Source organism: Anopheles arabiensis, chromosome X (assembly GCF_016920715.1).
Source record: "Anopheles arabiensis isolate DONGOLA chromosome X, AaraD3, whole genome shotgun sequence".
Taxonomy (NCBI): domain Eukaryota; kingdom Metazoa; phylum Arthropoda; class Insecta; order Diptera; family Culicidae; genus Anopheles; species Anopheles arabiensis.
This window is the reverse complement of record NC_053519.1, coordinates 5,234,820-5,258,001: the sequence shown is the minus strand read 5'-3', so window position 1 is coordinate 5,258,001 and position 23,182 is coordinate 5,234,820. Positions and strand designations below refer to the sequence as shown.

Below are 23,182 nucleotides of genomic sequence, written 5' to 3'. Positions count from 1 at the left end.
GTGAGAGTGCGTGTGTGGGGCGGATGTGTTCCAGCTGCGCCCACATGCTCTGCCCTGCCTGTGCGCGCACGCTAAATGCAGTTTTTATGTCGGCTCGGCTGCAATTGGAAGGCAACGGCGCGCAATTGGATCAGCTCGTTAAAAATGTTTCCTCCTTGTTGGGAGAAACAAGCGCTCATCGCTGTGTGGGTCGGTACACCGAACACGTGGTTTTGCCCCGTGCGCTTCCCGTTCTGGCGGGGTGCGTTGACATTTCTGAACCGCGGGAAAACTGGCCCCGGGAGCGCGGGGAGGGGCTGGTGGTGATCTCCGTATCCCATTACTACTGGTCCGGGCACGGACCCCGGTCCCTGTTTTGCCGCTGCCTGCACAACAACAATAAGCAGACGGAAAACGCGCGGGCTTTGTCGTCGGACGGTAATGATCGTTTATTTGTCTTTCCTTTCACTTTCTTCCATCGCCACATCGTCGATGCAATTGATTTTATAGATTCGGGATTTGGGTTTCCAACTGGTTTTTAGGCGCGTAGAGGCGTGGGGGGGGGTAATGCGAGAACGCCGAGTGACAGCAATTATCGGCCCCAGTAACGCGGGAAAATGGTCTCCGTTCGATCGGGGAGTGATTTTGGGAGAGGGGGGCGATGCGCAGCGACCCGGCCCGGTAATCGTGTTGAACGTTTGGGAAGAAAAATTACACGCCATTACCGCGGGTTTGGGGTAGGGGACACTTGGGGCTTACTCGCGTCCGGCTGCCGTTGCCGGGCCGAAAGGTCTCCCGGGGTGGAACTTTATTTAATGTACGATTTTTCACCACTCATTGTGGACGAGGGGGAAGGGGGGGGGGAAAGATAATGTTGGATGACTTTATCCATTATTCTTACTCAACGTTCTATTGCCGCTGAAAAATGGGTTTTCTGGTTGAAAACTTAATTACCGTTCGCGGGACGGTAAGCATCTGTTGGTTTTGATCGGACAGAGGAATGGGCTGGCTTTTTGTTGTTGGTAAATAGTTGTGATAAATGCTGTTGCATGTTTAACGGTTATAGGAGAATGCATCGAACTCCAATTGAATCTTTCAACGAGCGCTTACTAGCTTAAGGCCTAAAATGGACAGTCATTTGCATGCTTGCAATGATAACAAAATTGTTTGGCAAAAAAGGTGTTGCATGCGATCTACCGGATGTTTGCATCATCTGATAAGAACTGTACCTTGGTCGTATCGCACGAAATTTAATTGATAACAAGTATCGAACTCTTGGCAAAAGGAAAAGATGAGCTCCACATTTTTACTGTCTCTTGTAAGCTAACCGTAAATGGTATTCACTTCATGAACTTACGGGATGTTGATTATTTCAGTTTTATTGTTGGATGTATCTGATTCAGATTCGTGAGTCTGTCTGAATCTTTGAAATTATTCAATAAATCTGAGATACAAGAATCTTTCCATTTGAGATTCTACTTGGCGTAACGACCTGCCACGAATCTGGTCAATCTATATACAGGCTCTCTTGACTTCTTAGCAATTACCACACGTAACCAGATATTCGTCTGGTGGTACAGTCGTCAACTCGTACGACGTAACAACATGCCCGGTTCAATGGTTCAAGTCCCGAATAGACCGTGCCCCCATACGTAGAACTTGACTATCCCTGCTATGGTAACAATAAGTCACTGAAAGCCAAGCTCACTTCACTAGTGGGTACACAGGCAGGCCTTGACCGACAGCGGTTGTTGTGCCAAAGAAGAAGCACCCCGGATATTCAGTCCTTGCTACGGAGAGAAGGTGGTCCATTCGAGACTGGAACCCATGACGGGCATATATTGATAAGCCGTGTACGAGTTGACGACTGTATCCAAGGGACCACATTCAATATCTTGTAAATCATTAATGTCTAAAGATTCGGTAAAGATTTGGGGCGGTCCCGTGGTACATTCGTCAACTCGAACGACTCAATAACACGTCCTGTATTGGCCGGCATATGTCCTCGTAGGACGTTTACGCCAATTACAAGAAGTCTAAAGATTCGTGGATTTTCGGAGAATCTTTCATCTTCAGAGATTAATGGATCTTTGGAGATTCATGAATCTTTGAAGATTAAAGGATCTTTATGAATTGATGTATCATGAGTCTTCGAAGGTTCGATTGGAGATTTGATTTGACAACACTAATTTAACGTGCTGTTCCTATATATTTTATAATGTTTCGTATTAGTTTCAAATGAAATCGACTTCATGGAGATCTTACTCTGCAGCATTAAAACTCAATTCAAATCGATTCAACCGATCTTCTTAAAGGCAACGGCGAGCGACGACGAATGCGTGACTATTAAATAAACAACCCCGCACTTAGTCATTTCGTTTTAACACTTTTGTTCTTTGTAGGAACAAAAGTGCGACCTTCCAAAAAAAAAAAAACAAAAAGCCGGAAGTATCGGCTCGCTCGCCTGGTTGAAGAGCACGCGAAGCGTTCGAAACCTACCGACGGATGCGTTGTACGCCGCGAGCGGAAGAATTACAAATTACCCCGAACGTCGTCGGACGGGCAACCCGAGAACAGGCCCTAGTAGGCAAGCGAGACGAAATATAGGTTTGCTAAAGGCGCACGGGCTACCCTGAAATGGCCTAGCAACAGCGGCAACTTCGTACCCGAGAAGCACAGCAAGGGGTTGAATACTGCTGGTCCCCCCCTAGTAGTGCAGCGAAAATCCAAAGCGGAACCGGAAAACTCGCATCAAATCGGCCGGGGCTCAGCTGTCTTTTCCTTTGGTTCCCGTTTTTCTCCCTTCGCGGGGCGGCTTCCCACACACCACTGAATATCCCCCTCCGCCGAAGACGAGACACGTCTCGCGCAAACGATCAATCGATCTTTGTCACATTTGTCGCTGACGTGTATCGCTCCTCCTCCAGCCGCGCAGATGCGTGAGTGCGCCCGAGAGTCGGGATGGAAAACGATTGACTGACATGTTTCCCTCCCGGACGAGAAAAACAATGCAACCCACCACCACCACCACGAGGAGGGAAAATGCTTTGTAATTGCTCCCTCTCTCTCTCTTTCTCTCTCTCCCCCGGCGACACGCTTCAGTGACGCAGTAATGCCCATCGCCGCCTCGTGTGTCAGACTCCTCACGGGCCCGGAAGCCCGGGAAAAAGGTGTGTGACCCATTGCCGATGATGCCGATTGCGCAGGGATATTATGAAATGAGTTGCAATGGGTTCCGAAGTACGGATTTTGGAATGTGTGGCTGCCGTCTTCCAGAAATCCCCCCAAACCGGCGGAGTCACGTACACTGGCGGGCGCACGGGGGGTTTTTTTCTGCCTGCGCCAGTGTTGCCTCCGACGCTCGACGACATCAACGACCCCTTGGTACGCCATTACGGCAAAAGTGGCTAAAATTAAAACCACTGCTGCCGCCCCATCCCTTCAGGGGACAGCATAGAACAAGAAAAACGCCAGCTTCCGAGAAGGAATGGTTTGCGCCCGTGCGCCTGTGGCCTGTGTCGTCTCCTCCCCGTATGCTGAACGCTGCGTCGTGTTTATGTTGCACTTTTCTGTGGCTGTTCCCCAATCCACTCCAGCGTCCTGTTCTGCCTTGGCCTGTCCGAGGGGCAATTACGCAAAAAAGAAAGGAAAACATGGCCAAACCAACGGAAGCTACGGATTGTTTAAAAAAAAAAAAAAGACTACAAAGGAATGCTTAAGAATGCTCTGTCTATCCTCGGAACAAACCCTCGGGGCTTGCGTTAGACTCCCCAACGTTGGGTGACGTATGGCGGCGCCCTCGCCTCATCAATCGGCATGTACCGCAGTGAGTGAGTGAGTGATCTGTCTGCCGTTTGTGTGATGGGGGGGGGGGGGGGATGGAACCACCGGAAAGAGGAACATCCAAATGCGTGCAACGCGATGTGTGATACATTGACACGCGGCGGCTAGACACACGCACACGGCCGATCGCGGGTGCGTCTGATTCGCAGCGCTAAAGATAGATCACCGCGCCCGATGCTTGACCTGGACGTGCGTTTGTTCCGCGCGATCCCCGGTTCCGGACAGACAGCGGTGTTCCCGTTGACAGATGGTGTCGGTGATCCCTCCGCGCACGACAATTGTACTGCTCCTCCACGTACTGCCCGTGCAGTTTGTGTTTAACGTGTCGGGCGGAGTCGGGGACGGTTGGACCGATGCGATGCGGGCGCGGGCGGTTTTGCGCGGAGCGGGGGCAAAATAGTTCTATTTAAAGTGCAGTACATTGATCTAGTTTCCGGAGTAATTATTAATGTTACATTTTTTTTTAAATTTCCTTCTTTCTAATGACAATCCGGCAGCAATCGATGGTTCAATTGCAGGGTTGGAGAAGCTTCGTTGACATATTTGATTTCCATTTGATCGTGCCATGGGTTTTAAGAATATTTTATGTTGTGTTAAATAGTACAAAATCTATTTATTATTATTATTATTATTATTATTATTATTATTATTTTTATTTTTCGTTTAATGGAGAGAAAAAGATCCTTGTGAGTGTAATTAAGTTTCTCTCAGTTCAAATAATCTAAATTTTCTTCCTCTTGCTCTGACTTGGGTTTCTGAATCTTGCTTCTGGATGGTTATTAAATATTATAGTTTTGAGATGCGATACTCAATATACGCGAATTCGCAGTACACGATTCCTCTAAATTTGACAGCTCCATGCGTCCATTTTTTTGCAAATATTTTAATTCTTTGAAATATGTTATGCTCTTTTTGAATTGCCTTAATGTTCTTAATGCATTTTGCATTAAATTTGTTATGCAAAACTCTGTGGCGATATATTTCAACCCTCGAACCGGTAGTGTAAACTATTTTTCCATAGGAATCCGCTATACGCGAAAACTCGAGATACGCAATTGCGCTCGGTCCCGTACGATAGCGTATATCGGATAATGACTGTATTTAAACGATTCTAATCACTCACTCATGCTCAATTTGCACACCTCTGTACAGAACCGCCACTCCTACGTATGAAGAGGGGTGTGGCGGGGGAAGGATTCATTCCGTACGAGACTAGAATCAACAACTTGTTGGTAAGAGGTGTCGTACGCTCCGGCACGAAGGACTAAAATATGCAGGGTGTTTCGCTAGTTTTGCGAATGCGAGAAAAAATATAACTTTCTACTACTACTGCTTCTAACGACTGTAAAAGAAGAAGTGGTAGTAGAAAATTATATCGTTTTCTCGCATTCGCAACATTAGCGAAACACCCTGCATATTTTAGTCCTTCGAGCCGGAGCAGCGTTCGCCTCACTTGGTACCGGCCGGCCAAGCGCAAGGTCGATGCCGTTGCATTCGTTTCTCCCGTGCTGTGTGTGCATGCAGCAAGAGTGCCAAAAAGAACAACAAAAAAAGTAACTCACCCTCCCTGCCAAGATGCTGCACACGCATTATTGTGCCGCTCGGATGCACGGCACCCCTTGGCACGTTAAGACACGCGGTAGCGTCGGCCGCACGAGACCCATTCAGACGGATGTCCAAAAATAACAAAATCCGCATCGCACACCACCGCAGACACACCGCGAAAGAGAAAGAGTGAGAGAGAGAGCATCACGCTCGTCTGCCGTCCTTTCCGTGCAGCGTCTTCCCGTCCCGGGGGCGATCTGTCTGTCGTCGCGGGCTCGGCTCGAAACGGAAATGCATCTCCTTGCGCGCATCGGCGAGTGTTTCTTTTTTGTTCCTGCTTCTTCTTCGCCCTTGTAGACGGGGGAAAGTGGAAAAGCCAATCGGCAAACCGTGGGTCGGCCACAGTCACTCCCGGTTGACCGAACGTGCCGCACGCGCGCGCTACCATTCAACTCCGTCGTCCCTGTCGAGAGACGCGCACCGATCGGCGGATGCTGCGCAACGTCGCCGCGTACGCGCATATAGGCCGTGCCGTTGTTGTCAGCTGCTTTACCGCGTTGGCCGTGCTTAAGCTCAAAGTTCGTGCGGAGAGGGCTGGCTTAATCGACGAATGCGCCGCGTGCGTGAAACACAGCTCTTGGTGCGTTTGCGACGTGTGTGGTGTGTGATGTGCAAAGAGTGGAACACAATTTGGTAGAGCAGAGGCTTCTTGTTCTTGTGTTTTGGTGGGTGGAAGCGGAAATTAAAGCGAGCCGATCGAACGTCACGCATTTTTAGGATGAAAAGTACACTTGCAAGTTGGTAGAAATTCGCACAACATCTCCACAAGGACCACGTGTCTGTAGCGTGTTTGCCTGGAACTCCAGTTCAATCTTCAATCAAAAAGGCTCTTCCGTGAAGCAGCAGCAAAAGAGGAAAAAGAAGCCAAAAAATGGTTCAGCTAAAGCCGCAGCAAACGTCGCTCGCCAGCAAGCTGGTGGTGCAGCATCACCAGTGCGGACCGTCGCTGAGCGACTGTCTCGAGCTGGAGGCTGCCGGTCAGCCGAAAGGATTAGCCATCAAGGGAACCTGGCGCTACGTGAGTAACAGTGTGCAAAACGGGCAAAGCATGGCAAAAGCCAAGGCTCTGGTGGGGTGAGGCGGAGGGTGGGGGTTTGTGTTTTGGCAACGAATGGGGCACTATTCATTTTTTATGTACGTCTCCGTTGTTTGTCGGCGTGTGGGCTAAAATTAGCGCCGTGCTGTGTTGCACTGCACGTGTTGACAATTCGGCCGCCCGAAAGGCGCATGATCCGAGTGCGTACTTCATTCGTTCTCCCCTAGTTTTATGCATAATTTGCAACTGGAATGTGTAGGGGATGAGAGTTCATACACCAGAATCTCAAACTCTGCGATCTGTGCTGGACGCATGACATGATTTAGTCCCGAAGTAGGTGTTATGGTTCAGTAATTTAAAGATATTACATGATGCTGTTGCTGAAGTGCTGTGCTTGATGATGAATATTCTTTCACATGAATCTTCAGTGATGGATGAGTGATTCTAATCTCAAATCGAATCTCTAAAGAGTTATGAATCTTAAAGAACCATGAATCTATGAAGAGTCCTTAATTACAAAGAACCGTGAATCTCTGAAATCTCTAAATTTCCGAGAATGCGTATATCGTCGTTCAAGATTTTTGAATTTCAAAAGATTTGTGAATATCTACAACCACCAAAAGTAACCACTGTAATAATCCGTATCTATGTCTATGTAATCTATGTATCTATAATGCAATCAATCCGCTTATGCAGTGAAGTGCAATCAAGAGACAAACATAACAAATACAGGGTGGCCACTCAACCGGGAAAACCGGGAAAACCGGGAATTAGCCGGGAATTAGCCGGGAATTTTATTTATCCGGGGAAAACCGGGAAAAACCGGGAAATTCTCCAAAAAAACCGGGAAATTATCACAAACTTTGGCTATCACTGTTAACCATCGTACTAAGTGCATTTTCAATTAATGGGATGTTTTGTATATTGTTCCCAACTTAGGCAGCGGCCAGAACCTAGCCGCATGCGATTTTGCCGCAAGCTTTTGTATGGGATTTGACGTCAATGACAGCACTTGCGAATCTGCCGCCTGTGGCGATGCGGCAAAATCAAAATCATTTGATATTGCCGCATCGTCGCAAGCGATTTTATTTCAGATGTCAAATGTCTGAAATCATATCAAGTAATGATTATCTTTATAAAGAAACAACAAAATATCATAATAATACCTTGAAAAGCTAGAAAATTGAGAAAACTCTTTTCTTGCCCCATGCGGCAAAATCGCATGCGGTGAGGTTCTAACCGTTACCTTACCACAGGCCAGCAACATCACACCAATGTGTAAGGACAACATTTTCCGTTTCTCACATATGGTACTCAATAGATGTACTATACTTCTCATTCGCACTGGTGCAATACTTACATTCACCGATATCGGTTCTTGCATATTTCGGGTGTGGTGTGCATATATTCGTTCTACCTTGCACTCGTCTTTTGTTATTCAACTCTCGTGAAGTTGCGGTCGTGTCGAATTTAACGGTGGATTTAGTGGGCGATCCCAATTTTTGAACATAACTGATATTTTTTGTCCTTTTTAGCAATTTTAAGGTTACTCAATCACACATCGCCTGTACATTGGCATTTTGCATTTTGGTTCCGGGCCTGTAGCTTCATTCCGCCCGGGTGACTGGGTTCCCACACTGGCTGGCACTGATGATTGAGGTGACGTCGTTTCTGCAGTTCGATCGTTACTACTTTGTTTTATTATCACATAAAGTACACTTCCCGTAAAACATATTCAAGAAAGTGTCCCAAAATTAAGAAAAACCCACTGAAATCTCCTGCATCTATTCGTGAGATGCATCATCAGCGTCGTGCGAGTAACAGCATAATGCATGGCTCCTGTTTAACAGGAAATCCGTTCTTCGCAGATTTGTATGCTTTCTTCAGTGGCTGGTTGGTCCATAACTTCAGGTTATCCTTTTTTAAGGTTGTGTGATGACATCTGTTAATCAACAATTGATAGCAGATGAAAAATATCTATGCCACGGGGTCTTTACACGTTATTGTCATGATGCTAAACCACCAAAATGCAATATTTGTAAAGCTGGTTTTTTCATTGTTTCATCAGTATTTTGCTCATATAAAACTTCCGAAAATATACAGAAATTAATATTTAAATAGCTTAAGATCCATAGTAGCCAAATTAGATCCACAAACGAGTGCACGATTGAAATTTTGTTTGTACAAATTTGATAGAAATCATGCCAAAAATGGTTCTCAAATGTGTTGTCAGACCTCCAGATTGGACATTATATTGTTGAATAATTCACTAATAACTTATATCCAGTTTTTAAGACAATTGTCCACCTTTCCCGTAATGCCCGTGTTTACTTACCATCTTCTAGATAACGATTTTTGAATACCTATGACATACCAATTTGGAATTGAAGTATCGATAAATCCGGCAGGCGAAGCATAGTGTACCGGGAAAACTCCAAAAAAATCCGGGAAAAACCGGGAAAAAACCGGGAATTGAAAATCCTGATTCGAGTGGCCACCCTGCAAATAGAAAAATCTTAAAACAATGATTAATGAATCTATCTAGGCTCTTAAAGCATGAGAGACTTTTGAATCTTTTCAAAATTCACAAAGCTCTAAAGCTACAGGAATCTTTGAATCTCCTGTGATATCTGAAATATCAGTCCTCAAAGATTTACTTGGAAGATCAAGATTGGAAGAAGATCTTCATTTTCAAGAAATAATTGGATGGGTGACAGCTGTGAATGATCTCGCGTATCTCGCACAAACCTTGTAAAGCATTGGCTCTAGGAATATCTTTGTCTGGTAGTTTTTATTTGTATTTGAAGAATCGCTATCGTTTGAGTGAATGCCGAACGCTATTTAGTAGGCCTGATAGGCTACGGTTTCGATCTGACATATTGCAAAGTCCAATATTACCATGGTTGATAGTTGTGTCATTTATATAACCAATATTTGATCAAAAGAAGATAGTTCCAATAGTCCAATAGACCAATAGTAGATCAGAAAACGTGGTGGGATTTAATATCATCTGACTGGGATCGAGTATCCAGTAAGATAGAGGCGAACCAAGGCTATCAAATCGAACGTGACTTTATTCCCATTTGAAACAATCCTTCCCCTAGCACGAACTGTCTATACGGTTGGGGTTTGTTGGATACCACAAGAAGAAAAAGAAACATTGTAACACTGCATTGGCAAAGGGGATCTTTCTTTATCCCAACACAAAGCAACTCTTTCTCGAATTGTTGAACTGCAGTGTCCTAAACAGGCATAAGAAACCCTGAAGGGTATTACAGTACGCTCTTTGATTCGTGTAGATGCCACCCACAGTCGTGCGATATTGCAGGGAAACCCTGCCAATAAGCATTCACGTGGTTATGATCTCTTCTTTCCGAGAGAGTGGTTATGATATGCAAAAACACTTGGAGTCACATAATCTCACTTCCTAGGCTAACAAACTCGTCCCAAGCAGCTAAACTAGTTGCTATAGACACACACTCATATAAACACGGTATAGTAAGCTGTCGTTTAGTCAATTTCACTTTCACCTAGTTTCAGGGGGGAAACGCTTACCGCGAGATGAGATCAGACGCTTAGGCTTGCATTGGCACCGTTCATCCGATGCCAATGCGAAGTTAATGCCCTTTTTGTGGTACTTTGGTTCTTCGCTCCGATTAGCAAATGCTGTTCCCAATGCAGAGGCGCTAGTGGCGAGGGTGGTGGCCCTCTCAGTAACACGAACTCCCCTTTTTGATATCGGCACCCGGTAGAAAGTGCCCATGGGCATGGGCATGTAATAGCGAACAGAAGAAGATGAAGGGAAGACACACAACTACACATATTAGCGAGTCGCAAACGCAAAGAGAGTTAATAGAGCATGTAAATAAGCATCGAGCTTTGGGTCGGAGGCATGTCGGAGAGTACGCGCAACTATTGATGAGTCTAGCGATGTGAGCACAAGCAGACAGACGGCAGGCTCGGAAGCAAAGCGTGCTACGTGATGCGGCGATGTGTGGAAACTAGGATGCGCGCGCCCAGTAGCTCGGTCTGATACCTTATTTAGCTTATCTGGCTTCCACCGATGGAAGCGAAAGGCGTTCGATGATGGCGCAAGGTTGGACAGTAGCTCAGAAGCATGATGCCCGTTATCGCACCATTTTTTGTTTATCTCGCCTGTGCTACTGTTCTTTGGATTTTCAACTGGCAGTGAACTGTCTCTTTCTACATAGTGTGCAGGCTTGATAATTCGATCAATTCCAGTACTTTCAGGTCCCTCGAACCTGCAATTCTTCAGCTCCGTATATACAGATTCCATGGCGTCTACAGTGTTATACTCTTTGACGCAGGATTTCTATTTTTGATAAGAAAATATCGTCTAGAAACTAGGCTAGATTCTGCAATCGTACCCGCCGCTTCCTAGAGCAATTGTTGGATATGCGTTTACAACATATCTTGGCAGTATACTACATCTTCTATCTCCTTCCAGCGCGTATAAACTTCTCAAACCCTCAAACGGACCCATTGCGGCTTGTAGACTACAGAGAGTTAACTGTACACAATTTTGCCAAGTCGCAGAATATGCAATCAGTTCAGGAACAATCTATCTTCCGCTCTAAAAGTGCGAAGCGCATAAAATACCAGAGCATGTAATCTGCTGTCAACCTTCCCTACACTATCCACCACCAACCACCCATTCATAAAGACGAGAGGGGTTAGCATTTATGTGTTTCTACCTTGAGTTTGTTGTAAAACTGGCTGGAAATGGTTGTTATCCCGTGGGAACAATTCTCACCTTTTCCCGTGGCCATTGTTCTGATTGTTCAACTTTTTCATCCGACTAGAAGGAGATAGCTAGATGAGAGAGGCTTATTGTTTGTGGCAGCTCCTCTACGCACACACGACGCGCCGGGCCTTTGCTAAACAGAACGTGACCAATTGACAGCGGGGTCTGGTGTGCACGTTTTAAATTCTATTGTTTTTTTTTGTAAACAACTGAGGAGGAGGATTGTAGTTTTCTCGCTCTCTTTTTTTTCCATCAAAGCATCTTGCTGTGGGCGCTGACGTACTTCCAAGTTTCTCAGACGCCGAGGGTATTATTGACCTTTCTTTCTCTCTAGGATTTCAGTTTGTTAAAGCTCGCAAGCGACATCCTAAAATTGATCACATCCAATAAACTGTCAGCTCTAATTAATAGCTCTTTTATATTACCACTCATTATTGCCATCACATTGGAGGGAGGAGGGATGTCTTCAATGTCTTGATCTGTGATTCTAACAGTTCCTGTTTTTGTTAGTCATATTTATGAGGCTCCCCTTCCACCTGGTGTACCCTGCGTGCACGCGTCTCTGTGTCACCAGCTCCGTTGGTTTGCGCCGAGGTCTCTTTTCGTCTGCTTTTATTTGATGATTGACGTAATATCTTACTCACCGCTCCCATTCATCCGCATCCTTAACTTCGAGCTCGCGTCAGCTTTTCGGTGCGTCCCGAACATTCGACAGCTGTGCGCGGCAGCGGCGGCGCCTTACGAGCATTCTTCCCACGGAGCGGATTTCGGCCTTTGGCTGCCGAAGGTTGCCCGCACCTAATGAATTGCATCTGGAACGATGCCCGGAACGGGGGAAAGATGGGCGTTGAACGCCCGAGTGGGAAGACAATGTTTTCTATGAGCTATGAAGCTTGTTTGCACACTTGGGGAAACCAACACGCCCCACGTCAGAGACTCACGAGGATTACAGGAGACCCTCGAGATGCGACGATTTTGACTATGACAGTTTGAAGTTGTCATCTAGCAGAAATTGATACAGTTAGTCCCCAAGATACGCGGCGCTTTATCTTCATATAAATTATTGCAATTCCTTGAGTCGCAGTAGTTGAGGCAATTCCTTAAATTCACTGATTTCAACTGTCTCGATTGTTCAATGCACAAAAAATCAATCAAAAATGATTCATAATTGTAATCCTCAGTCATAAATACATCAAATAATTATTGTAGTGGCTATAACCACCAATGACATGCAAAATTACCCGAAAATTAGCTAAACTTTGACTGGAAACCGCGTAATTTAACTTACACGGACAGCAGAGATACGCGGTTTCCTCTTGGTCCGCAATAATAACGGATCTGGGGGATGATCTGAAGTTTTATTGTTGCTTTCCGATTATCGATGCATACACATTTATGCAGACTTCCTAAGCTACTCGATATTGGATTTTGATATAGTGCATGGACGATTTTTGCAATGAAATTGAAGCATTCTGGAAAATTATTTTCATTAAAATACACGAAATTGACTTCTCCGGGACTCTTCAACGACTGTTATAAACAATGTTGACATTAACATTTATTCGACATACAGGATTAATCGGCGGACGGCTTAATCGTGCGCATTACTTTGAGTGCTGATCAATCTGGCGAACATGTTCTGCAATATTCAGATTGACAAACACATTTGTTATGCAGCTTTCTAGTGTCTAGTGATATTTCCCATCTTAATTGTGTTCAAGAACAATTGTTAAATCTATAGTTAATGAGTAAGGAATAAAACCTTCCAATAAGTCCGACTTCCACAAAACGTACAGTGGAGCACCGTTAATCCAGGTACCTTTTATCCGGCTGTCCGTTAATCCGTGCTGTCGAGAAATGACAGTTCAATACAAAGGTGACATTGCGTTATGAGGAGGTTATTTGAAAAAGCGGTTATAAGAGCACATTGTCATCACAAAAAAACGCTACAATTCATGGCAAATTTGTAATATTCTCATTGGGAAAACATGAAGTAAATAAAATCTGGGTTATTTTTATCAAAAAATAAGATAATGTTCCAATAAATAATCTGGAATTCGTGATGAAATATTTCATTTGACTCATTATCCGTGTTATTCGCATATCCGGGCGAGGTCAAGTCCCGAGAAGCCCGGATAAACGGCGCTCCACTGTATATGACGTATATGGAGGTATGCAACAATAGACATTTTGAGCAAGGACGACAAACTTAATCTCAAACTTGTCAAATTCCATACATTTTGCAATGTTCGATCGGTGCCAGAGCGCAGGCTTAGTAAAGTCAGTGATTTTTTTTAAAATGAATCTGACAGTTGTTGGACCATTATCAGTAAAAAATGCTCCAGTAGTTTTCCGCTCCCAAATAAGGTCGTATCGCGGGGCTTCCCTGTAATAGGCGAGCGATCTCGCTCTCTCCCTCTCTCGCCCACTGATCTAATCTGGCTGGAATGTTTGCTTTGCACCGTGCGCAATAATTGTCCCGTGGGTTGACATTATTCTTTCGCTGTGTGCATCTCTCCAGCCCATCTGGATCATTGATCGTGCGGGGCTCTGTATGGGTACCCACTTTCACTCGCGCTCGCGCGCGCCCATAACCTCGCCCGCCTCTTCTCTCGCAATGGCTCGCTAGCGCTGTCTCGCTCGCTCGCAACTTGCGCTACACGATCGCTGCTACCTGGAGGTGCGCGCTGGGCTCGCTAGCAGTCTGCGCGCGTACGGTGGTGCGGTACGGTCGGTGTGCGATTCAGTGTGTGGGCCGTTTTCTAACACTCCCGGACGTATTGGGAAGCGTGTGTGTGTGTGTGCGAATAGTTGCGAAAGACAGTGGCCCTTGCCGCCCTGATCCAAGAAAAAGCCCGTGGTGGACCGCTGTGTTTGTCGAGCTGTGTCACACGTCAGTGTGTCATCGACCGTCCACTGCACACACTGTGCCAAACACTTCTAACCGTGTGCGTGCGTGTGTGTGTGTGTGTGTGGAGCTCACGTATACTTCTCGTGCCACTGCTATCAATCACAAAGCCACACGCTTTTGTGTGACACAAACAATAGGACGGCGAGCTGTGTGTTGCTCGCTTGTTTCTGTTGGTCCGTCCTTCAATCAACAGCACTGCTGTGTGTGTGTGTGTGTGTGTGTGTGTCATTGTTCTTTCGGGAATCAAAGTGCGCCCAGTGTGGCAGAGTGAAGACACTCCATTTGGCACACGACGCTCCTGTCATCTTTTTGGGGCGCGTTGTGTGTGTGTGAGCACAGAACAAAAAAAAAACACAGTTTGTGTAATTTGTTTGTGGCCAAGAGAGGGTGCCCGAGTTTCGGGTATTATAGTTGTGTAGTGTGTAGTTTTCATATAAAAAAGCAAGAAAATGCAACGCTACATCGAATCCATGACGGTCGACTGTGGCGGCATCGTCGGGCACAAGAGCAACGCCAGCAGTGTGGGCGACATTTACGAGCTGGCAAACAGTGAGCTGCCGCTGTGCGAGTACTCCTGCACGACCGGCGACGACGCGCCCGACTGTGGTGGTGATGGTGCTGATGATGGTTCGTCTTCACCCGAGCAGGGCAGCAGCATCCGCAGCGACAGCTACCACGATTCGTCCTCGCTGCAGGACCCGGACGATGGGGGGGCGGCGATCATCCAGCAGCAGCAGCAGCAGCAGCAGCAGTACCAGCACGGCGGCTACGAACCGCACCGGCAGTACCATCGACTGTCCGTGTCGCACACCGGCGACGAGTTCAGCTCCGAGGAGGATGAAGCGTTCGTCGAGCTGCTCGAGCGGGCCAGCGACATTGTAGGTGTCCGTGGGGGGTTTTCCTTTCAAAGTCAATTTCTGCTCTGGGTGGCTGGGGCATCTGTTGCTACCGGAACACTTCCGGAACATCCGGGACCGTGTACCCCGGTGTATGTGTTTTGTGTTTGGTGGTAGAAGAATATTACATTGTCCGGCTTTTTTTTTTGTGTATGTTGCCAACCTGCTCAAATTTACAGGGGTTTTCCAGGAGTTCGCATAGCTGTGGGACACTTTATTGACTCCTTCTTACGTGAAATGAACTTAATGTAATCAGAATTGGACTCTATAGCACCCTAGTTGGACAAATCTAATAGGATTTTCCAAGCAGCCTGTCCAACTAGGGTGCCATAGAGTCCAATTTCCAACATATGAAGTTCAATTCCCATAAGAAAGAGTCAAAGAAATGACCCACAATTATGAGAACCCCTGGAAAACCCTGTATGCTTTATTTTCAGCGTCCTCTTTTTATGTTTTTAATTGTTTTGTTCTGCTCATCTCATCATTCGCCGCTTCTCTCTATGTTTCGTGTTGACAGTGGGGGCGCAAACAGCGGGGCAGAGTAATTTGAGCCACTGAACACAAAAATTGCATTCTTATTTTATCACACAAAATGCCAAGAGGGTTGGGCGACATTGCACATTGCGCAACAACCGGCGTGTCGTCGTATCATGTGTCTCTAATAAAATAACGATCAGGTTACTCGCCCTCTCTCTTTCTGCAAGCGGGAAGCTTACCTTTGGCATTGTGACGCGCTCGATCGGGTTCGAGCTGGCCTGAGCTGGTGATCGGGTTTGGGAAAATGGCCGGCAAACCAGCAGTCGCGTGCCAGGCACGTCCCAGCGTAGTCATACTTCGTTTCTTTAGGAAGGGGAAGGAGGTATTAATTATGTGTCGCTCCAATTGCTAATATATATGTCTGTGTGTGTGTGTATAAACGTTGTCCACTCTTCGTCTACTCCCACCCATTTGTGTGTGTTAATCTTCGTTACGCCTCCGGGAAAACATATCTCCGTGTGTGTGTATTGATGCGATGTGTCTAATCATTTGTTCTGTTTTCATTGCACTTGGCTTCCCGCCCCCCTCCAGGCCGAGGCACGATTAGCGGCACGGCGCCAGGCCCGTGCGGAGGCCCGCGAGATACGCATGCGCGAGCTGGAGCGGCAGCAGAAGGAGCTGGAGCAGACGGCGGACCGGGTGTTCGACCTGCAGCAGCAGTCGATCGGGCTGTCCGAGCCGGCGACCGCGCTGGTCGCGACGACGCCCCGGTCGAGCCGCATCCTGGCGCAGAATGCGGTGACGCGCGGCAGCGCCCTGTCGTCGCGCCGCAACAGCGAAGACTCGCTGGAGGAGGAAGCCCGCAGCCTGCGCGACCTACGGCACGAGCTGAAGGTAAGAGAGAGAGAGAGAGAGAGAGAGAGAGAAGGAGTAAATGCTTCCTGTTTCAAGGTCATCTAATTACCCTCTTTTATATGATTAGGATGTGGAGGAGCGCTTCCGGAAGGCGATGATTGCGAACGCCCAGCTCGACAACGAGCGGTCCTCGCTCAACTACCAGATACAGCTGCTGAAGGACAAGCTGGAGGAGGTGGAGGAGTCCCACTCGCAGCTGCAGCGCGAGTACCGGGAGAAGTGCCGCGACCGGGAGGCGCTCAAGCGCAACAACGACAAGCTGAGCGAGGAGCTGAAGCTCGTCCAGGGCCAGCTGCAGGAGCGGGACGCACTGATCGAGCAGCACGGGCTGGTCATAGTCACGGTGGAGAACGAGGACGGTACCGATGCGCACCGCGCCCTAGTCACAGCGGATAACGCGCAGCTGCTCAAATCCGTGCCCGGTTCCCTTGGTGGGTGTTTTTATTTTACTTTATTTTTTGCCCATGTTCGTGTCTCTGCGGCCTATGTTTTACATTTTTTTGTTCTTTATTCTTCCCACCCCACACAGACGTAAGACTGAAAAAGTTTGCGGCCGAAAAGCAGGAGCTGCAGGCGGAGCTGCAGTCGCTGCAGCAGCAGCTGAACGATATTAAGAGCAAGGGCCGGCGGTACACCTCCATGAACGGTTCGCTCGTCGATGACGATTACGAGGATGCGCAGCGTGAGTAGCGTGATGCGTGTTTGTGTCTGTATGATGGTCAAATATCTTTTTAACCCGCTGCTTTTGTTTTTTTTTTCTTCTGTTCACCAGGCGAAGCCAACAAGCTGATCACCGAGTATAAATACAAGCTGCAGAAGGCGGAGCAGGAGATCGCGAACCTGCAGGCCAGCCTGGCCCGCTCGGAAACGCAGGTGATCCGGTACAAGAGCACGGCCGAGGCGGCCGAGAAGGCCGAGAGCGATCTGAAGATCGAGCGAAGAAAGCTGCAGCGCGAGGTGAGCGGCCCAGGGTTGACAATTTCCTCCTGGGGGGGAAGGGGGGGGGGGAGAAAGTGTGGAGGAGAATCCGATCGAAGTGTGCTGTACTCAATTTTTTGTTTTCTTCCCATACACTCTTTTACTCGCCTACAAATCACAACCACACATACATACATACGCCAATTCGATCATATTCTTGGGGGGTTTGCGGCGTTTAGCCTATCATTACGCAATACTGGGACGAGTGTCACTGTCAGTAGTGAGACTTTTTCCTCACAGCGCCGCACCATTCGACTTTCGACTCCGATACTCAAACAAATTAGTTGTGTGGTTGTATGTGGTACAACCGCAACTGTTCATCCCCTAACACACACCCACACACATATACACTCATTCATACTCAGCTCAATTTTAGGGGGAAAAGCGCCACTTTTTGCACCCACACTTTCTAGTTTTGTTCTGTACTTCTGAACACTCTCGCGGCCCTACCCTGGTACGTCCGGTTTTCTTGTAGCGTTTCGCGTGTGTGTGTGTGTGTGTGTGTGTGTGTGTTGAAAGAGTGAAAGTTATTTACCACCTTCCCAACCTCTCACCTTCATTATGCACTAAAGAACCATCGTCATCGTGTTGCGTGCATCGAGGAAAACGGTTACTAAAACTTCGTTGCCCCCACGCGCTACCGCGTTTGTTTTATCTCGTCCCCAGCCGTTTCCATTTCATGTTTTCATATTTCATCGCAAGTTTCGTCTCCCATTTGTTTGTCGTGTTTTTTTTGTTGTATTGTTTGGTTTAATCTAATCTGTTGTGTTGCTTTCCGTTTTTCTGCGTGAACGAAAGTGTGCTCAGCGGTTGCTGCTGTAAATTTAGTTTAGACAGTTTTGAACGACTGAAGCGTTTGATGAAACGGTTGGGGCTCCCTGGCTCGATAGCAGCGCCACCTGGCGGATTATCGAAGACACAAACACGAGGCGAGGCCGACGTCACACTGCAAGTGTCCGATCGGCTAGCGCAAACGTCTGCACTAGTGATGGGAAAAATGAAGTTTTCGTCGGAATCGGAATCGAGTTTCGACTCCGGAATTATCTCCGGAATCTCTGGCATCGAAATAGGCTCCGGAATCAGAATCGGCTTCGAAACGGAGTCGGTTCCGGCGTCTCCCCAATTTACTTGTAAAACAACCCATTCTCATGGTGACTGCCGGATTGATTTCGCTTCAGGGTCTTCTGAATTCAAGAACTGATTTTTATTTTGAAGGTAATTTCATTTCTGGAGTCAAAGCTGATTCCGTTACCGGAGCAAATTGCGATCCCCGGGTGGATTCCCATCCCGTAGCCGACTCCGGAATCGGTTACAGAGTCGAGTTCGGAATCTGCACCAGAGTCAATTCCGGAATCGGGTCCGAAGTCATCTCCGGAATCGGGTTCGAAGTCAACTCCGGAATCAGGTTCAAAGTCATCTCCGGACTCGATTCCAGAAACGAGTTCGGAATCAGCTCCAGAGTCAACTCCGGAATCAGGTCCGAAGTCATCTCCGGAATCGGGTCCGAAATCAATTCTGTAATCGGGTCCGAAGTCACCTCGGGAATCGGGTCCGAAGTCATCTCCGGAATCGGGTCCGAAATCAACTCTGGAATCGGGTCCGAAGTCAACTCCGGAATAGGGTCCGAAGTCAACTCCGATAACGGGTCCGAAGTCAACTCCGGAATCGGGTCCGAAGTCAACTCCGGAATCGGGTGCGAAGTTAACTCCGGATTCGGGTCCTAAGTCAACTCCGGAATCGGGTCCGAATTCCACTCTGGAATCGGGTCCGAAGTCAACTCCGAAATCGGGTTAGAAATCAACTCCGGAATCGGGTTCGAAATCAACTCCGGAATCAGGTCCGAATTCAACTCTGGAATCGGGTCCGAAGTCATCTCCGGAATCGGGTCCGAAGTTAACTCCGGGTTCGGGTCCGAAGTTAACTCCGAAATAGTGTCCGAAGTCAACTCCGGAATCGGGTCCGAAGTCAACTCCGGAATCAGGTTCCAAGTCAACTCCGGAATCAGGTTCAAAGTCATCTCCGGGCTCGATTCCAGAAACGAGATCGGAATCTGCTCCAGAGTCAACACCGGAATCAGGTCCGAAGTCATCTCCGGAATCAGGTCCAATTCCGAGCTCCCACTGCTGAACGTCTGAATTCCAATAATTCGCTGCAAGCAAAGAGAACGTGTGTTCAAAAGCGTGTGTGTGTGTTGCATTCGATCCTGTTTTTACTTTGTTCGTTTATCATCCCGACCGATTGGAAACCAAACCCGTTAAGACAATTTCGTAAAAGAAAGACAAAAAGGAAATTCAAGAAGAAAAAAAAGGGTGTCCAATCGTTTTGTTCCATGGTTTACGTGCTAATATCGCTGTCCCCTATACTAATAAGCCAAACAGCCAATGCACCCGTACTAATCGCATTCTCTCTCGCTCTCTCTCTCCCGCTCCACAGAACCGTGAAGCGATGGACCGGCTGGAGGAGCTAGAAACGTCAAACAATCATCTGCTGAAGCGGCTAGACAAGCTTAAGAACGTCAAGAGCAACATCCTGAAGGACATATGATAGGACCAGGGCGGCCCCCCGTCCCCAGTGACATCCGGGACGTCGGCGACGAGGACGCAGCGCCGCCCGCCCGAGCCAGCCGGCGGCGAGCGCGGGAACCGTGGGAACAAATAACTGGCTGCAGCAGCGCCCACAACCACCACCATTCGGGGAGGGAGGGAGGGTTGGCGCATTCGTTAGAAAAAAAAAACCCATCTTCCCCCCCCCCCCCCTCGACGTGACTTGATGCCCCCTTCGCACCAACCCCTTTGCGTATAGTAGAAGCGAAAAGTAAACATGATAGATAGATCCATCTCCCTCCCGCCACACGCGCCGCCGATCAGTTATGTATTATCCTTTATCTCCTGTCCCCTGCCTCCCTCCCTCGCCACGCTCGTTTTACGCGCATTGTAAGCGTATAGGGCGCTGCGATGGGGAGGGGCTCTGTGTGTATGTGGCGTGTTGTAGTCCGTATGTTGTGTATAAAAATGTTATTTTGAAGCTTGAGAGATCATAAACGCATAAATCGGTAAATATGTAGAGAGAGAAAGATAGCATGGCCCAAAATAGGCACATCCTCCTTCCTCCCTTCCCCTTCCGACCAGACAAAAAAAAAAAGGAAACGCCTTCCACGCACACACTCCGCGGCGCTACACGGACACTCGCGAGCGCAATGTGGCGCCCATTGCTACCTATAGCTACTACTCTCCCTGCTTCAGCCTGCACATAAAATGGCATCGTGTATTTATTATAAAAAAAAAAGTTTTAATATGTTTTTTTTAATTAACAAAAAGCGATCGTTTATAGAAAACCTGTTCTGCGCCAGCGTGCCAGAAGAATGAGCAACATCTGGCAAAACGGGGGAGAGGGGGGAAGAGGGGGAGGGCCAAAGGGATGGGTAAATGATTCAAAAGAACCATGATAGCTGACCGTAAACAAAATAATAAATAAAAAAAAAACATTGTAACTAGGAATAAATTTACACAACAAATAGAACAGAGTGTCAGACAAAACTCGAAAACGTGCGCAGCCGAGGACCATGTTTTGCTTCTTTTTTTTTTTTTAATAAGCCAATATCCTCCTCCCGCGCTTGTTTACCGCTTGCCAGCTTTTCCGCCTAGGCCTCCCCTTTCCTGGCCAACGCACACACACACACACACACACACGCATTGCACCAATTTGGTTGTGCCACGAGTATTACAGCACCGAGCAGAGTGCTGTCACGTGTGTGTGTGTGTGTGTGTGTGCTTTGGTAGTGATTTTGCTCTATTTGCTTTCGACTGTGTTTTTTCTTCTTCTTCTTTTCTTCTCGTTGTTATACGTATTAAGTGCGTACGCTTTAGAAACGTTTTCATTTCCCAAATCCATCTCAACCCTAGGACGCGCGCGCGCGCGCGCTTAGCCTAAACATTATTTATTTGTTAACGTAGACATTTTAAAGTCGAAACAATACACACGCACACTGAGATTCAATTGTGTAAACCATAGAGCCGCGCGAGAACAGAGAGAGAGAGGGAGGGAGAGAGAAAGTGCATCAAATACTTGTAGTAATAAGGCAACAGGAGGGCGCCTGGAAGACGGAGTTTTCCGTTTGCAAAGCGTTCTTCTCCTTTTTTTTATTGGTGATGAGTTTGTAAAGCAACAGTAGCGTTTCGGGATAGAATATTAGAAAGTATATAAAAAAGCGAGAGAGAGAGAGAGAGGAGAGAGAAAAGAAAGGGAGAGAACGGGAGAGGTAGGCAGATGGCAATTGATTGTATGTCGGCAAATTCCGCCCCCTGTTGCGATTGTGTTTCATCTTGCGATTGTCGTGTAGCAAAAGAGATTGTCGAGGAAAATGGAAAAAAAATCACAAGACTGCGACAATCGTGGTTCCGTGATTGTTTTTTTTTTTACAGGACAAACGGGACAAATGTGTAAATTTGTGTACTGTTTGTTTGTTTTTTTACACCAGTTTTACTTAAATCGATTTGTAAATTTCATGTTGCGTTTCTTTGCTTTTCGCTTCCTTCTTCTGTGTATCTACATTTTAATGCGTTGCTAGAACGATATTATACGATCAATATGAGTTATAGACTCTCTGTGTAGGCTGCTGCTGTCCCTGCTGTACCGGAAAAGCGAGCTGTTAGAAGAAAAAATATCTTAAAAACACCTTCCTCGCCGCGTATGCTAGTGTTTTAGATAGTGCGATCGGAACGGTTGGTTTTACTTTTCAGTTTTCACTGTTCGGATCATCAAATTAGTTGTGTAAACACACACACACACACACGCTTGTTTTAGGTCGATTTTTATTTATTTTTGCTTGGCCCGGAAGCCGAAGAAGCAGCAGAAAAGGCAAGAAAAAGGTGTAAAACGATGCAAAAGGGTAATGAGGTGGACATTTAAAAAAAACGAAACACTAATAAAAAGGGCGCAACCTGCGTAAATATAGAACAAAATAATCAAATAAATGACAAACGGTGAGCCCCCCCCCACCCCAAACACCTGTGTTTAGGAGATAGGCGTGAGTAGCGATTAAAGATTAGAATAAAGCGAAACAAATACTAGAGAGAGAGAGAGAAATGAGGGGGAGAACGCGTAGAAAGGAATGCAACCAACACACATACACGCAATGCGATATGCTTGAACGAGAAAAAAAAAAAAACAAACAAGTGCAGTTTTGGCGGTAATCGATACAGGAGTTCTCATAGCAGTGGGACACTTTATTGACTGCTTTCTTACGTGAAATGAACTTAATGTAATAGGAATTGGACTCTATAGTATCCTTGTTGGACAGAGTGCCGTAGAGTCTAATTTCCAACATATGAAGTTCAATTCCGATTGGATAGAGTCAAGGAAGTGTCCCACAACTATGAGAACCCCTGGAAAATTCTGTAAGACGCGGAATGTAGACCACGAAGAGGATTATAAAGAGAGAGAGAGAGAGAGAGAGAGAGAGAGAGAGAGAGAGAGAGAGAGAGAGAGTGAGCGAGAAATGTTTTGCAATCGGCTTATATCGCGTTTAATGGGTTTAATATGTATATGTTTTTGTCCGGAAGCCAGCGAGCGCGGAACTATATGATACTCCTGTGTCTCGCAAACAAACAAACAAACAAAACGCCGCGTGTAATCGGGCTCCTCCGGCGCGTTCCGGCGCGTTACTAGAGCTGGGCAAATAAATTCTTTTGAATGAACGAAAAGAACGTTGATGTGTTTTTTTTTTTGGAGTGCAATTACGATAAGTAAAATCCTATAGGATTACAACCCATTTCCCC

At 46.9% G+C, this 23,182-nt stretch overlaps 1 protein-coding gene across 12 annotated transcripts in view; it reads left to right on the top strand.

The window, feature by feature from the left end:
• LOC120906064 (leucine-rich repeat flightless-interacting protein 2) overlaps window positions 1-23,110 on the top strand; it is a 31,572-nt gene extending 8,462 nt beyond the window's left edge. For 9 of the 12 annotated variants that reach the window (XM_040317472.1, XM_040317471.1, XM_040317470.1 and 6 more), the window contains 6 exons: window positions 14,787-15,017; window positions 16,104-16,406; window positions 16,495-16,858; window positions 16,957-17,109; window positions 17,200-17,384; window positions 19,839-23,110. In XM_040317472.1, the coding sequence (XP_040173406.1) occupies window positions 14,787-15,017; window positions 16,104-16,406; window positions 16,495-16,858; window positions 16,957-17,109; window positions 17,200-17,384; window positions 19,839-19,949 (1,347 nt within the window). In that variant the 3' untranslated portion in view covers window positions 19,950-23,110. Of the gene's footprint in view, window positions 1-5,725; window positions 6,446-14,786; window positions 15,018-16,103; window positions 16,407-16,494; window positions 16,859-16,956; window positions 17,110-17,199; window positions 17,385-17,584; window positions 17,860-19,838 lie in introns of those variants that run through there. The other 3 variants (XR_005740010.1, XM_040317479.1, XM_040317478.1) reach the window with 3 other exon arrangements.
• The last annotated feature ends 72 nt before the right edge of the window (window positions 23,111-23,182 follow it).